General features: G+C 40.6%; 3 protein-coding genes across 3 annotated transcripts in view; 1 reads left to right on the forward strand and 2 right to left on the reverse strand.

Annotated features, from left to right (window-relative positions):
• Window positions 1-15,833, forward strand: part of LOC114875351 (trichohyalin) — a 156,185-nt gene that overhangs the window by 62,025 nt on the left and 78,327 nt on the right. The window lies entirely within an intron of this gene.
• LOC123987978 (sperm mitochondrial-associated cysteine-rich protein-like) lies at window positions 11,090-11,634 on the reverse strand. The gene is made up of 2 exons (XM_046286544.1): window positions 11,564-11,634; window positions 11,090-11,456 (listed from the first exon to the last, which is right to left on the reverse strand). Exons 1-2 carry the CDS (start codon window positions 11,632-11,634, stop codon window positions 11,090-11,092), a joined length of 438 nt encoding a protein of 145 aa, XP_046142500.1.
• LOC123987979 (putative mediator of RNA polymerase II transcription subunit 12) lies at window positions 12,196-15,638 on the reverse strand. Its single transcript, XM_046286545.1, has 4 exons — window positions 15,628-15,638; window positions 15,084-15,537; window positions 14,341-14,925; window positions 12,196-14,310 (listed from the first exon to the last, which is right to left on the reverse strand). The coding sequence occupies exons 1-4, from the start codon at window positions 15,636-15,638 to the stop codon at window positions 12,196-12,198; spliced, it is 3,165 nt and encodes a 1,054-aa protein (XP_046142501.1).

Raw genomic sequence — 15,833 nt, forward strand, 5'->3', positions numbered from 1 at the left:
CGTATCGATTATGGAAATAGATGATCGTGCCTCTAGTTGAAATCGATGATGGATCGGTCCGAGGATTTCTGCGCAATGTTCCACCTGAATTTCCACGAACAACTGAGGATCCACGTATCCCGTGTATGGTTCGACTTTTAGCGAATTCATATCGAGACGATCGATCTTTTCGTTGGAAGATGGTAGTATCGTGCCATTTATTTTATACTGGAACGTCGTCGTGCCGAGATTCCGTAAGGCGAAGCTCTTACGAGTGCTTCCCAGGAACAGCTGCAGCATGTTTCACGATAAATTCTACGATACTTGAACATTTTTCTCTCATTAGAGGTACTTAGGGTTCGCTCTCGAATGATCTTGTTAAATTGAAACGGATCAAAGTAGGTTAAAATGGAAACTAAAGCTTCCAACCTGTACATTCGCGAACGAATCAGGTTTCTTTAGGAAAAGAAGAGATCCCGAATGGGGAGAAACTTTTATTCTTTCAAGGTGGATATTTAAAGAAATTCATTAACGGTGATTGAAATACTTGTTGACCAAAATTAATGACGTCGGTGTCGATAGAGAATCGAGTGACGTCGGCTCGAGCAATTAGGCGAATCTCCTCGGTTGGTCCTCGAAGAATTTCGCAGACCGCCTTAGCTTGTACTCGAAGCCGTTGGAAACCGTGAAATCCCAGGTGAACGTGGTGCACGGAATACGGTGGCACGGTACCCTCCCTCGGAACGATTTTCACCACCTACCGAGCGGACGTTTTATGAGTGGCACGTGAGCAACACGTAAACGAGAACACCCTCTCGTGGAAGTAAAACTTTGAAAGTAATATCTAAAAACTGAGGTGCAATATCTCGAGGAGGAGAGAAATAAAAAAAAAGAGCTTCGAATCTTCGTTCTGAATATTGAAGAGGAATTCTTGGAAATTTTTTAAAAATAACATGAAATATCTTAAAAATGATTTCCTTTTTTAAATTGTTTAAACGCTAACTTCGTTTATATAATGATCTTTGGGAGGTTCAAAGCTCAAGTTCTTCAGAACAACGATGTCCTCGTCTTCTTGAAAATATTTTCCAAAAATGGGCATTAAAAATTCTCTCATTTCTTCAGCAGATACGGTGCAATCATTCGTTTCGGAATCGTTGGGACTCGAGACTTCCGGTTTTAATTTTAGCGTCTCTGAAACAGGCGCTGAAAAGAAATAGGAATTTTCATTTCATCGAATTCTTCTCCTTTTTAAGGGGTTACGCCTAGTTGGGATCGGGTAATTTTCAAGATTTTTTAACTGTCCTAATAAATATTTACTATGAAGTGAAATATGGCATTGAAAAATACATGTTTTAAAGTAGTTTTAAGATTTTTTTAAATGTAAAATGTTGAATAATGAGGGAACGCTTGCAGAACGCCCTTTTCTCAAGATCACTTGCAGTGGTCAGTTTATTTGAAATCAAAACCAAAGAAGATTGAGTTAGTATATTGTATTATTAAGGGCCTGAAGGAAGGATTTTTAATTCCGTTGAAAAATTCTCTTTTCATCGCAGAGAAAACAAAATTTGACCGCTTTAAAAACTGGATTTTTCAGTAAAATTGTTGAAATCATTTTGGTGAAAATCAAAATTTCGCAAAACCCTTCATTCAGGCCCTTAACAATACAATGTACTAACTCAATCTTCTTCGGTTTTGATTTTAAATAAACGGTTTGGAAGATATCGTGGCCACTGCAAGTGATCTCGAGAAGAGCTGTATTTCCGTCATTATTTAACATTTTACTTTGAAAAAAATCTTAAAACATGTATTTTTCGATGGTATAAAGGTAGGTCTCGATTAGTGCGAGTAATAAATCCCAGAAATTGTTCGCATTATTTGAATTCGTACTATTTGAAATATAGGAATTGGTTCTTACAAGGAACCATACCATTTCAATGAAACTCGGTGGATATATTAAGCAGGTGAAAATAAGAGACACGTATTTTTTTATAGCGGCTCAATCGCAAGTTTAGGGGGTAAAACCACCCCTTGAAGTTTCAGCAGAAAAATGGTATCTCGAAAACTATCACAGATATAAGAAAACTTCTTAAGGAAAAGTTAGTTAAAGAAAATATACGATCAAAATTTTGAAATATACCTTTCATACGTATATTATTAAATTATAATAGCATAAACATGTTTATTATTTTTTAATCTTCTGCTTTTTCAAATCTTCGTAAACTCGCAGTATTTTATCCAAGTCTCTGTTAACTTGCATGCTTCGATCCATGTCTGGATCGAAGAAAGTCTTGCAAGCCTCGCATTAACTGAATTTTTGTTCGCATTAAATGCGACCTGGTATCATTTTAAAATTCGCACTAAATCGAATATCGCACTATGTGAACTAGCATTAATCGAGACTTACCTGTATTTCACTTCATAGTAAATATTTATTATAAATCTTGAAAATTACGTCATTTTCCCGATCCCAACTAGGCGTAACCCTTTCATTTTTCACGATTAATTAAAAGAAGAGTACAATTTGTGGGGGGTTGTATGGATTGCAGTGGCCCATCTCCGCTTCCATCTTGTCTATCGTTTACACAAACATCATCGCTTTTCCTATTTTCCATTTTATAAAAATCTAATTCTGTCTGAGGAGGGGAACATTCTGGGCACACCTATAAAAATATTCCAAATTTTTCTCGTATCTCCTTCTACCATTAGCATCAATATCGATATCGATCAATAGCTCGTTTTACCTGATCGTTATTCGTGTCTCTATCTATCTCGATGGAATCCGCAATCCACAAGAATTTGTACACGACCGTCACTGGCCCATTATTGGTCAAAGCCAACACTTTCTCGGCGCTGCAACCGAGTTCGCAATCAATGACGATATCCTTGGGTTCGATGATTAAATTCGGGAAATTCACGTAAGCCTTGCACGCGATTTTATCCTAGAAAGAAAAAAGGAGAGTTTTTTAAAGTTTTTCTCGAGCAAACGGAGCGATACAATTTACTTGATTAGGGTGTTCCATGTATTCCAACAGAAGTTGTCCAGTGTAGACGCGCGAATAGAGATCTTTGAATTGCTCGTCTATGAAGAAAAATACGGAGATGTCCGTGGTTGCTTTATCGATTAAAATCACTTTCATGTTCTGCACGCGCTCCTTCGTGGTGGTCAACAAATAAAACGGTGTTTTCACGGATAATTGCACGTTTAAGTCCAGGTTCGATTGATTCGTTACCAGCAGTTCGTCTAATTTGAATAATGCAAATTGAAAAGTAAGATACTTAAGGGGCTGAACCAGTGTAACACTTTTGAAAAATCGATTTCTTTTTTGCATTTTTTGAAAGTCTATACTTTCTAGAATATCATATTAAAATTTTAAGGTCGAATCTCAAATAGTTTAAGAATGGCAGCGTTCTAAAGAGTAACTGCTTACCGCCGATGGGTCGCGATTTTCTCAAAACGGTATTTCTCAAATTTGCTGCAGCTCTAACCCGAATACAAATTATTGCATCGACTCGAAACTTTTTTCAGCGTGTTCAGTAGATGTTTTATCATACCATGAATTAGGATTTTTTTGATTGGCATTAAAAAAACTACTATTTTTTTAGGATAAATTCCAAACTTTTCTTTAAAACTTCGCCATTTTGTCAGATTTTGATATTTTTCGAAAACCCTAGTTCATGGTACGGAGAATACCTTCTAGTTTAACAGCGTTTTTGTTATTTTTCATTTTAAACACTCAGGCGGCGGCAATCACTGCAGCAGTGGAGAAACTCTTTTTTAGAGCCCTGGGAGATAGCGCATAAGTCGCTTGTTTTTTATTATTTTTGTACCAAAAAATTATTATAGATATATGATTTGTAACTAAATACATCCCTGAAGTTTAAAAACATTGCATGTAATATTTCTTCTAAAAAAAAATTCCTGAAAATCACCTAATTTTAAGGCGGTCACACTGGTATAGCCCCTTAAATATGTGAAAATGTAGGAAAACTGGAGAAAAAGAATTGATCGAACCTTTCTGCTGTGATTTATCACCCTCAGGACACACGTCGACCCGAAACGTAAGCTCTCTTTTACTGAACAAGATCTGCGGTTTCGTTAACGTGGCTTTGAAAATAGATTTACCGATCAATTCACGTTTTCCTTTTCCTTGAATCTTTGCAAAAACGTACCAATCTTCGAGTACACACTCGTTTCTATCGTAGAGTTCATCGATGTTATTTATCATTTTTCAAAGTGATTTACTGAAAAAATACTCACTGTTCCCACGATAAATTGCATTGAACAACCCTCGATTCCTCGGCTGGAATATCTAGGATCATAGGATGCAATTGAAACTTGGAACTATTTTATTCAAACAAAATATATAGATTCATAAACGTGCGTTCCACTTGTGCAAATGAAATGACAATATTTTATTCACCTCTTTGTTTGCAATATTTGACCACGATAGAACTGTATTTCCGGTTCGTTCGTCCAGATTATTTGGTGATCACGTGTTCCGTAATTTGTTAGAGTTATAGTTCGATTTATTAAGTGATGGCTGCAGAGAATAAAAAAATAAAAAATTCCAAATCTAAGAAATATATAAATAACTGTGGATACCTGAAAAGAAGGCCTAAGTCGTATACAGGGAATATGCTCGGATCAAAGACAACGCTGCATCCGATTCCAGTAACTTTAATTTCAACATGAATCGTTCTGCTGTTTAGAACAGACAACAAAACAGTATTTCTAAATTTTCCCACATCTCGAAGGAACAATTTCACTGTAATTGTGATGGTTTTATCCGGTTCCAGATATCCACTCTCTGGATCCATCGTCCACAACGAATTCATTTTCTCCTTAAAACGGAGAGTAAACGTTAGAATAGAATCATTGAGAAAAATTAGAAAAATAGTACCAAAGCTCCATTGAAATGAGCAGGTATTGGTGAATCATTGATCACTAATAGTTCCATGGTTTTCTCTTCGAGAACCTGGATTTCTCCAAAATCCAAAGTTATTGGTTCCACGGAAACCACTGGTCCCTGACCGGTGCAGGTGACAATGCAGATTGTACTCGATGATTTTTCTCCCATCGTTAACATACTGTCGATCAATTAACAAAGTTGTTCTAATTGTTTTACACATGTAGGCGTATAGTGGAGGGGGAAGGCGGCGATTCTTCCCGGACGCCCTTAGCTTGGGTCGGCGACCGCCAGGTGGCAGTGGGATTGGATCGGTTTTCTCGCTAGCGGTCGTCTGGCATGCAATTCGGATTAGGGATGTGCGAGTACCCGACATTACGGGTTCGGGTGGGCTCGGAAAAAATCGGACGGGCTCGGGCGGGCGTCCGATACATGCGTGCAGTCGGGTAGTCCGACTATTTCGGGTTCGGTCGGGTACAGTCGGGCAGACTCGGACGAGCTTCCGCGGGTCGCACTTGTGTTAATACTTGCAATTCGTTAGAAGTATTATTTTTCCACATAATAAAAATTATCTTATTCCAAAATTCCGATTTTGCACATGCTTATTGCAAGTATTAACAAGTACATCGTCCGAATCTGCCCGACTGTACCCGACCGTACCCGAAATAGTCAGGCTTCCCGACTGCACGCATGTACCGGACGCCCGCCCGAGCCCGCCCGATGTTTTCCGAACCGACTCGACTAGTCGGGCCGCACATCACTAATTCGTATACAGGGTGTCATGTAACGCATTTTCACGCTCCTAGATGGTGGTAGGGGGGGGTGATTCTGAACAACTTTTTCCTTTGCGAAAAAGTGGTCCGAAGCTTCCTTTTTGAATTATTAAGCAAAAACACTGACCAATCCGAGCGCGTATAACGCGCGGGCTCAGGGACGGCAGCGTCGGCTACGAAGCGGAGCTTGACGTAGGTCGCGAACGAACGGCTCGGCACCCCGTTAGCATAGCACAATAAAAAAATTAAACTAGTTAAACATTTTTGGTTGTTGTTCAAAACGAATACGGAATCTAATCTCTTGTCGCCTGTCATTATGTAAAAAAGGAAATTTTAAACATTCTAAATAACAAATAAAAATGTTTGAAATGAAATAATGAATACAAATTTTAAAACAATTTCAGTGAGACTTACCCATTCGTTCGTAAATTTAATATTGTGCTATGCTAACGGGGTGCCGAGCCGTTCGTTCGCGACCTACGTTAAGCCCCGCTTCATAGCCGACGCTGCCATCCCTGAGCCCGCGCGTTATACGCGCTCGGATTGGTCAGTGTTTTTGCTTAATAATTCAAAAAGGAAGCTTCGGACCACTTTTTCGCAAAGGAAAAAGTTGTTCAGAATTACCCCCCTTACCACCATCTAGGAGCGTGAAAATGCGTTACATGACACCCTGTATACAGGGTGATCCTCTCGCTAGAGGACACAAAGGAACACTGGCGACAATGGACCTCTTGACCGCACCATAAATAGGTCCCTATTGTCACGTGCCAGCGGGGACCTACCCGGGCCGAGACGATTCTGTGTGTCTTCATGGTGCGGTCAAGGGGTTCATTGTCGCCAGTTCCTTTGTGTCCTCTAGCGAGAGGATCACCCTGTATAGAAGTTCCGAAAAGCGGGGTTACAGGCGTCTGGGGCAGGGATCGTCTGTCGTCAGCCCCACTGACGAGTCTGGCAGACGTCCCCGAGACGAGAAACGCCTTTTTCTGCCCCTACACACAATAATTAATTAATGGTATATTTACCTGAGGGTAACTTTCTCTGTACCCAAAACCTTCGTGATGATTGTTACATTAATGGTTTTTGATTGATTCGCTTTGATGTATCCTTGATACACTGATAGGGAACAGATCACGGCTGTGTGTTCCGTGACCTAATTAGAATATATTATTAATTAACATGAATCACGCGTGATCCTTGGGGTTAACTGTACCTGTTGCGGTAGAATATAGAAATATCCATCCAGATCAGAAGTATTCTTCACTGTAAAAGATCTCGAATAAGGGAAATTGATAAAACAAAATCGAAAGACGATATCCGATGGCACTATCAGTAACGAAGCCACACGACCATAGAATTTCACTGGCAACTGTAATGGATCTAAATCTGAGTCTTTCATGTCGACTTGGATTATCGTGTGACCAGTACGAGCAATATTAGCTATGTAAGTGATCTGTGAATCAATTGAATAAATTAAAATAAATTCCATTTCATTTGTCGACGGTTTATGTACTTTGATTTTGAGAACATCCTGGGCTGAAACAACCCCTTCTTCGGGGATGATGTGAAATTCCCGAGGATTCGAAGGGAAACTGTATTTCGTGGGGGCTTTGGTGAATTCTTCGTGAGTTAATGGTGGTTGGTCCCCATCGTCGAGCACGGTTATGGTAAACGCCACTGGCATTAGGGATAAGTTGTTCAGATACACCTCGTGTCGAGTACTGAATCCTGAAAACGAGATTCAATTGAAAAACCCTTTGGATGATTGAAAAATTTCAATTTACCTAGGGCAGTTGTTGCAAATTCGAGGCTGTCTTTGTCGAAATGCAATGTTGGACAAACGATGCAACCCTTGATGTGCAAGCTGAGCACTTCGAGACTCTCTTTCACGACGAAATCCACCCTTTCCACGAAATCTCCCTTTCGATTCGAGGAAAATGACAAGTTGAAAGATTTGTGCTGATTTGGTTCCAACGTAAGGCAAACAGGTGTTATTTCAATTGTACCCCCAAAATCGCTCGGTTTTGGCTTGTGGACCAACGTTCCAGGAATGTGTCCCTTGTTCGCGGCTATTATCTAAAACAGGGTCTCCCAGTTTTCGTATGAATTGTAAATAAAAAGGAGTAGTTAATTACCTCGTAATTATGCACAGAACAGAGATAAATATTCGCTACGTCGATCGTGAGCACGTTTAAACGAAGAACTGGTCCCTTCCCAATTCCATAAAGACTAGGTGAAAATCATAAAATTATATTTATGAAAGAAGATAATGTAGGAGAAGGGAGAAAAAGGCGTTTCGTCTCGGGATCGTCTGTCAGACTCGTCAGTGGGACTGACAATAGACGATCCCTGCCCCAGACACCCATCACACCGCAATTTGGAACTTCTATTATATACAGGGTGTTTGACAACAGGTGGGAGATTTCTTAAGGGATGATTCTAGGGATCAAAATTCTTGATTTTCGTCTTATTTTGATCCCAAGAATCGGCCCTTAAAGAATCTCCCACCTGTTGTCGAACACCCTGTATATTCGAACTGCATGCCGGGCGACCACCAGCGAGAACGCTGATCGCCGATCATCTCGCCGCCACCTAGCGGTCCCTGGCCGAACTAAAGGTGTCCAGGGAGTAGAGATGTGCGAGTACTCGATTTATTCGAGTACTCGAATTTCGAGTCGAACAATGATCGGTCGGTCGAGCCGAGTCGATCGCTTGAATTTGCCGAGCTACTCGAAATCGACGAACTACTCGAAAAAATCGAACTACTCGAATATTCGAGCCCTCGTAAATCGAAGTTTCACAAAGGCTCGAATATTCGAGTAGTTCGATTTTTTCGAGTAGCTCGCTTTGATATCAAACAGTTCGTCGATTTCGAGTAGCTCGGCAAATTCAAGCGATCGACTCGGCTCGAACAATCGAAGCGAGTTCAGCTCGGCTTGTAAATTACGAGTACTCGCACACCTCTACCAGGGAGACGAAACCTTCTTCCCCCCTCCACTAACGCCTACAATAAATAAAAAGTTTCTACCTTAATGGGATTCTATTTTCTAATCCAGTTACTTCTAAATATGCAATGCTCATTACTTCACCGATTTCTATGGCACGATAGAATACTGTAACACCGGTGGACGATCGTGGCCAAATTTCACCCTCCTGAAAAACCATTTTCAAATAGGAATTCATTGAATAAATTAAGATCAATTGTTTGGAATTTACCTGTGGTGCAAACATAAAGAACAGGTGATTGTATGGAAAACTTTCTTTCGTTAATGATTCCAATTCGTCCGCATAAATTCGTTGATAAATTAATTTATGGATATCAGGGGTGCACACGTTATAATATTCGAGATTCACACAACGAATCAGCTCTGCATCGTAGACCATATGATATAATTTTTTGTACTCTTCTTTTCGTTGTTTGTCCTCATCTTCATCTTTAAGCAACATCCATTTATATTTAACAATATAATCGCTCCTATTGTGAATCGTGAGAGTCTTGCTTCTGGACAGTCCTAAATAAGTTTCTTCCATTCTAACACTACCCCTATCGATTCTAATAGAACAATTTTCTGCGGAACCTTGAAGATCTATTTGCAATTTTTCTCCTAAAATGAAAGGTACAATTATTTCCATCGTGAATCGGCTGAGTAGTTTTCATCATTCACCTGTTTCGTATTCGAGAAACAATTTTCCTTGAAAATCACCAGCTTTGTTGGATGAAAAGTACACGGTAAATTGCAAGGATTCTTCTTCCTCTATTCTACCCTTGGACGGTTCGATCCAGAAACGTGAGCTAAAATTAATCAAAGTTAATTAAATTCAATTAATCGATTAAAATTCAGATAAATATCGCGTTGAAAATCATTTACTCGTTGGTGTAAAGAGTGAAAATTGCCTCTGCGACTCCAACGTTGCGCACAAAAATCGTTTTCGTGGAGGGAATCTTCACTGCTGTCGATGGAAGTTCAATTCTATCGGGAAAATCTAAAATTCCTCTCGATCCGATCGCTGAAATGAAAATTCCATTATAAAAGTGAACTGAAAACGTTTCATTGATAGTAAAAAGAAAATTTTACCTATAACAGGCACGATCATTTGTCCACTGTCAGTGGTGAATTTTAATAGATATTGGTAGTCTCGTTTTTTCTCAGGCATAAATTTGACATTGTAAGAATTAGCGAGACCAGGAGCTATCATCATCGAGTAAGTACTTCCACGATGCTCAACGCTGAAGCAAGGATCCAATTCACAGGACGTCTTCAAGTACCTTGGAATCTTTTGTTCGAAAAAGGAAAACAGTGAGAGCATCATTTTAAATATAATTTAATAATACCTTCGTCTTGTTTCGAACGGTCACTGTCACGGTTAAAGTATTTCCAACAGTGAATTGTTGAAAAATGACGACACTAGGAGTTATCTCGAAGTTGCAATCCTCTGGGCAGAAAAAAAAGTAATTAAACTTGTTCCTCAACTTGAAGAGATGCCTCGTTCTCTCCTCTGTCGTCATCGACATTTGCCTCATATATTCCGACGGAATTGCGCCCTGCTGAATAATTAAAAAAATTTTCACTTTGTTGCTGTGGAAATGTAGTAACAATTTCAATATTAACCCCCTTCTCATCCTCGTTCTTCTTGCAATCCGATCTTTCCAACAGATATTGTATAATCTTTGTCGCGCTAAATAGTTTTGATTCTTTCAATATCTTATCGCTTATCTCTTCGTTCATCTTGATATTCCGAAAAATTCCGTTCAATAGTGATTAATGTTTCATTGATTAACACGAAGTTGGAAGCAAATACCCTGACAACCAAATCTATTGAAGTGATGTATTTCAAATTTTACAAAAAATTATTAGGGTGATCTTAAAATAATTACAATTTATTTTCAATGCAAACATACAAGGTATACAGAGAGGTGCAATCGAATTATTAATTATTCTAATTATTCGGGGTACACTGGTGGGATTAATTCTGGACACTTTGAATAAAAATATTTTTTACTTCATATTTGTGCAGAAAATGTATATTTTGCAATTTATTGTAATCTATAATGTTTATACTTAATATTTTCATACGATTTGGTTTGTAAATGTTTTAAAATTGTAATTAAAAAAAATCTAAACTGCGTTATTTTTGTTTTTGCGCCTGGCAACACGAAATAGACAATCATAGGATATGCAACGAAATATTAATTTTTTCTACCTCCTTTGATATGTTGAAATTGTAATTTTTATTGTATATTAAAAGTACGGCTGTAAATGGACTTTTTACTGATTAATTTATATAAGCAACGCCTTAATATTAGAAAATAATGATTAGAATATAAAATATGAAATAATTTGAATAAATGCGAAATTTAAGTAAAAATTTAAAAGTATCCAGAATTAATTCCACTAGTATAGGAAAAGGGAGAGCACATTTGGAAACTTTCCTTCAGAAACACGAAAACGTGGAGGCAGGGCAACAGGATGTACAATTTGGAGGGCTGAAATAACAGGGGGATTGTGGTGAACAATCTATCTGCAGGTTTCTACGCGCCGGAAAACCGAGTAATAAACGAAGTCGCGCCTTCGGTGGTGAAAAACAGGACTCGGGAGGGTAGCCAACCGCTTTGGCGTATGCTTTTAATAAACATGCCGGGGGTGCTCGGCAAAGAAGTGGGGGAGGAGGTGCACAACAAGGCATCTTGGACATGCAGCAAGCATCAGGTACTCCATCGTAAGCGCACACACCTGGACAAGGTCCTCGTGGACACCCTAAGGGTGGACATCTGATGTTGCATATTTCTGGTTCTGGTACTCTGTAATTAAAATATTGCAGGAATTTTTGATAGGGTTAGATTTGAGGTATTTTCAATCAGAATGAAAATAGGGTTAATTAATTATTCGTTAATGAACAATCGCTTACCGACACTCAATTTCATTAATAATATCCGACACTTCCTGAAGGTAATTACGAGGATTTTCGCAGGAACTCATCTTACTTGCAATTTTGTATTTCAAATTTTCAAAAATTTCTGTTACTTCTGAGAAAGAAAATAAAAAACGATCACGATTCTTCGTTGATTGAACTATCCATTCGTAAAACATGAAAGTATATAGAATGCTGAATTCATAGGAAAGATAATGTCCCTTAAGGACGAGTCATTTCGCTGGCGAACTGTATTTTATCGGTAGACAGCAATTTGCTGATGAGGACGAAACTCTAGAGGAATCACAATAGAGAGGAAAGAAGAAAAGCAGCAATTCTAGCAATGAGGGTGTGCTTGACGTCGACAAGTAACAGCCACCCTCAAACATTCCTCAAGATTCTTATCGCTCGATAGACATCGAACAAAACGCAACTTCAGAAGACATCATTTTATTAATGAAAAATACAAAAAAATCCAAGCCACGTCCTCTGAATCTTCCAGATTCACAATCTTTCGATTCAAAGAACCCAGCTGGCTACAAATTACACTTGTATCAAACAAACGCCTTCACCATATACAACTACAAAAAAATACTATCAAAACACGTAAAAACATCTGAAAAATAAAATCAATAAATAATAGGGGGTTGCAGGTGTCTGCTCGCAATCAGAGTTTCCGGTGACACGATTTGTTGGTTGGGCAGATAATCCTGTTTCCTTGCCAGGTACCTAACACCCCCTATAGTCCTTGCTTCGTGCATATCAGGTTGACCGTATTGCTGCATCCCTTGCATAGGAATCTTCCCCTCCTGCATCATTTGCCCGTTCATATTCTCGTAAGCATCCCCGCCAGCTCGTTCGAAATTCTTTTTGTTCATTTCCATCTTCTGAGACACCCCCACGTCACCTTCGCCATTGTTCCCGGTCAGGTTCTTGGTGTTCTGATAGTACTGTTGCATTTGTTGATAATGCTGAGGGTAATTGACATCAAATTTATAGGGCGTCATCACGTTCCCTCGAGGCATCGTAGGGTTCTTGTCGTTGTAAGAAATCAAATTTGCTGAATTTTCTACAGGAAGTTGCTGTGGCAGGTATTGCGGCTGCTGTTCACTGGCCATGGTACCATTTTCCCTTTCAGCTGGGACACTGTAACAGTTTCTAGGTGTTGGCTCTCTCTGCCTAGGATATTCCTTCGCGAATTCCTGTTCCAGCTTATTCAGGGGCGACAGTCGTTGGGGAGGAGGGTTGTTCGCGATCCTACTGTTCTCTAAACCATTCGCTGATACTCTTTTGACGGCTGGTTCAGCGTTGAGTACCGGAAGACGATTCTGGATCTCGGTATCCGTCTCACTACGATCCTGGATACCGTTTAGTCGGAATGCAGCTTTCTTAGGGGCGAAATTGGCCAGGTACTCGAGTCCCTTCCTCAACTCACTGCTGGCCCTCAGTTCCTCCAGTTGTCTACGAGCCACTTCAGGATCCTGCAGTCCGTTGTTGCGCTTCTGAGAACGAACATGGTTCTTGTAGTGACGGATCTTCATCAAACTCGATGGTTCTGTTGGTTGCCTGACATCTTGGTATCCTGAGTACCCATTGGTTTGCTGAATTTCTTCTTGATTCTGCTGTGGAACGTACTGGTAGTGCTGTTGTTGATGTTGATGATTGTATTGCTGATGAGCGTACCGGTAATCTGGCATACTCTGCTGGTGTCGATAGTTCATTGGACCTTGATTCATGTAGAGTTGAGGGTACATGTGGTTATAGGGTTGAGAAATCCTTGACTGCTGCCAGTTAGGTTGCCATAATTGATAAGGCTGTTGATTCTGAAGCTGAGGAGCAGCCTGTTGGTTCTGAAGCTGAGGAATCTGCTGGTTCTGAAGCTGTGGAGGAGCCTGTTGGTTCTGAAGCTGAGGAATCTGCTGGTTCTGAAGCTGAGGAATCTGCTGGTTCTGAAGCTGAGGAGGAACCTGTTGGTTCTGAAGCTGAAGTGGAGGCTGTTGATTAACCATCTCGTTTGCGTTTTGTTGTTGCAACCGAGCTTCTTGTTCCTTCTTCTGCTGCTCCCTCAACCTCTCCATCTCCAAATAGGACATCCTCGTGGGGGTCAAATGAGTCATCCATTCAGGTTTCTCATCGATGTTCCTTTTTTTTCGATTAATAACCGGTAATCTCCTCACTTCTTCTTCGTCTTGTCGCCAAAGACACTCCAGGTACTCCAGGTGTTTCCTTTGCTCGTTCAGCAATATGTCGAACTGCCTCCTCATGATGTCCAGTGGTACTCCTTGTTGCTTCATGGTGTTCAACAGCTTCTCTTGATCCCGTAGCATACTATGAGTGAACGGCGGAGGCTTCTTGTTGTCATTTTTAGGGACTTGATTGTTCTCTGTAGGTGGTTGTTGAGGCATTTGTTGATTTGCAGGGATTTGTTGATCGAAACCTGGCTGATGGTACATCATTGGAGTACCTTGTCCAGGATTTTTGTACAGTGGTCGATGCTGATGCACTGCATGATGATAGGGATGTGTCCCATGATGTGGTTGATTGTTATTCATCACTTCTACGGTGTAAGGGTTCAATTGAGCCTTGACGCTCGAGAACTCAGCTGCTTGATTGCCTTTTGTCCATCCATTTTGATGATTCACGGAGTAATCAAGATCCCTCTGATGCCCTTGGTTACCGTATGCTTGTCCAGTACGTAGGTTCTTCATCTGGTTAACAGTTGCATCCTGAGGAGTCGTCATACCCTGTCCAGGGAAGTATCTCCCATATTGAACCGCATAAGGAGCACCTTGACCTTTCCCACCCATCATTTGCATCTGATAGTTCATGGCTCGCTGTTGCATCTGCATCTGCTGTTGCATATTCTGTTGCATCTGCTGATAGACTTGCTGAGGATTCTGAGAAAAGTGACCATGTCTGGAGTAATGATTTTGCAGCTGCTGATGATCACTGGGCGTCAAATTGGACAAATTGGGATCCATAGACATTTGTGACTGCAGTTGCATCTGTTGTCTGTTTATCGTCTGCCTGTAGTTAGCCGCGTTTCGACCACCGATCGGTTGTTTCTCGTAATCGGACGGATGGGTCAAGGCGGGCTCTTCTGATGTGCTTCTCTCTTGATCCATCATGGGAGCGACAGGCTGCGGTGTCGTCATCACGCAAGATGGATTGTGATAAGCTGAATGAGAATTGTGAACATTTGCGATTGTTTTCGGGGGAGAATGATCCCGGGGCCCATGTGGAACGAAGGGGCGATGAGATTGACCGAGGATCTGTTGCGGTAAAGTGGGATCCGAGTGAGGATTCATCTGAGCAACTTGATTACCAGCTACCTGTTGCTGACCAACGCTCTGCACATGCTGCGAAATCATTAATTCATCATTTTAACGCGTCGTCCGAGTTGGACGATTAATCGGGTTGAATACTTAAAGAGGTAACAGTTCGAGTTTCTGCAAGAAAGTTGTTGGAGTTTCAGAAACCTTGAACTAGATATCCCAATCTAATCTAACGACTATACCTGAGGTGGTCGATGCTGATGCAAAGACTGACTTGCTGTCGTTGCATCACCCTGTCCATTGTTGTATTCCGGATGACCAGCAGCATAATAGCTACCAGATTCATGGGGATTTTGTTGTGCAATTAGTGCACCGATAGGGGTGCCAGGAGGACTCTCAAACTTCTTGATTCTCTCGGCAGGGAAATATTTCAGCCTCGGCGATGAATACGATCTCAGCTCTCTGCATCTATCCTGAGAGCTGAATCTGGTCTTCGGAACACATGTCTCGACAGCTTTGCTAACTTGAATCGTCTTGGACAAGTTCTGTGGTTCCGGGGTTACTAGATTCTGCGTGGACGGTGATTTTTCGGGTTTCAGCTTCTGATGAGCTGTGTTGGGCCTCGAATACAAGCTGGACGCGCTTGGACGTCGAGAGGATCCCCTCTGTTTCGAGTTCCTGTCGGCTGAGGCTTTCCTATGCGGGAAAATTTTATTAACGATGGGTCGTTTTGATAAACGATGAGCCATAGGAGAAGATAAGGTTTTGAAAGGCTATGATCTTCACCTCTTGTTCATGGTTGTTCAAAATTTAACTTCGGGGTCAAATAATAATTAGAGAAATTTCATTTGGAATGGTAATTGGCCAGGTAATTGTCTAGCTCTGATTTTGCATCACCACCGGAGAAGGGAAATTCCGAAGGGCTAGGTTTTTTATCACGAAGGTTTTAAAAACCAGGACGAAAAATTGACGAGACGTAGACAGGACTAGGT

The sequence above is a fragment of the Osmia bicornis genome, chromosome 7 (genome assembly GCF_907164935.1).
Source record: "Osmia bicornis bicornis chromosome 7, iOsmBic2.1, whole genome shotgun sequence".
Lineage (NCBI taxonomy): Eukaryota > Metazoa > Arthropoda > Insecta > Hymenoptera > Megachilidae > Osmia > Osmia bicornis.

Excerpts from the sequence above, each read along its gene's own strand:
- LOC123987978 (XM_046286544.1), bottom strand. The coding sequence starts at position 11,634 with ATGAGTTCCTGCGAAAATCCTCGTAATTACCTTCAGGAAGTGTCGGAT. Across the intron at positions 11,457-11,563 it reads ATTAATGAAATTGAGTGTCG|AGTACCAGAACCAGAAATAT; the intron begins GTAAGCGATTGT and ends TTTTAATTACAG.
- LOC123987979 (XM_046286545.1), bottom strand. Across the intron at positions 14,926-15,083 it reads ATCAGCATCGACCACCTCAG|CATGTGCAGAGCGTTGGTCA; the intron begins GTATAGTCGTTA and ends ATGATTTCGCAG. Across the intron at positions 14,311-14,340 it reads GTCAAGGTGCTCCTTATGCG|GGTATGACGACTCCTCAGGA; the intron begins GTTCAATATGGG and ends TTCCCTGGACAG.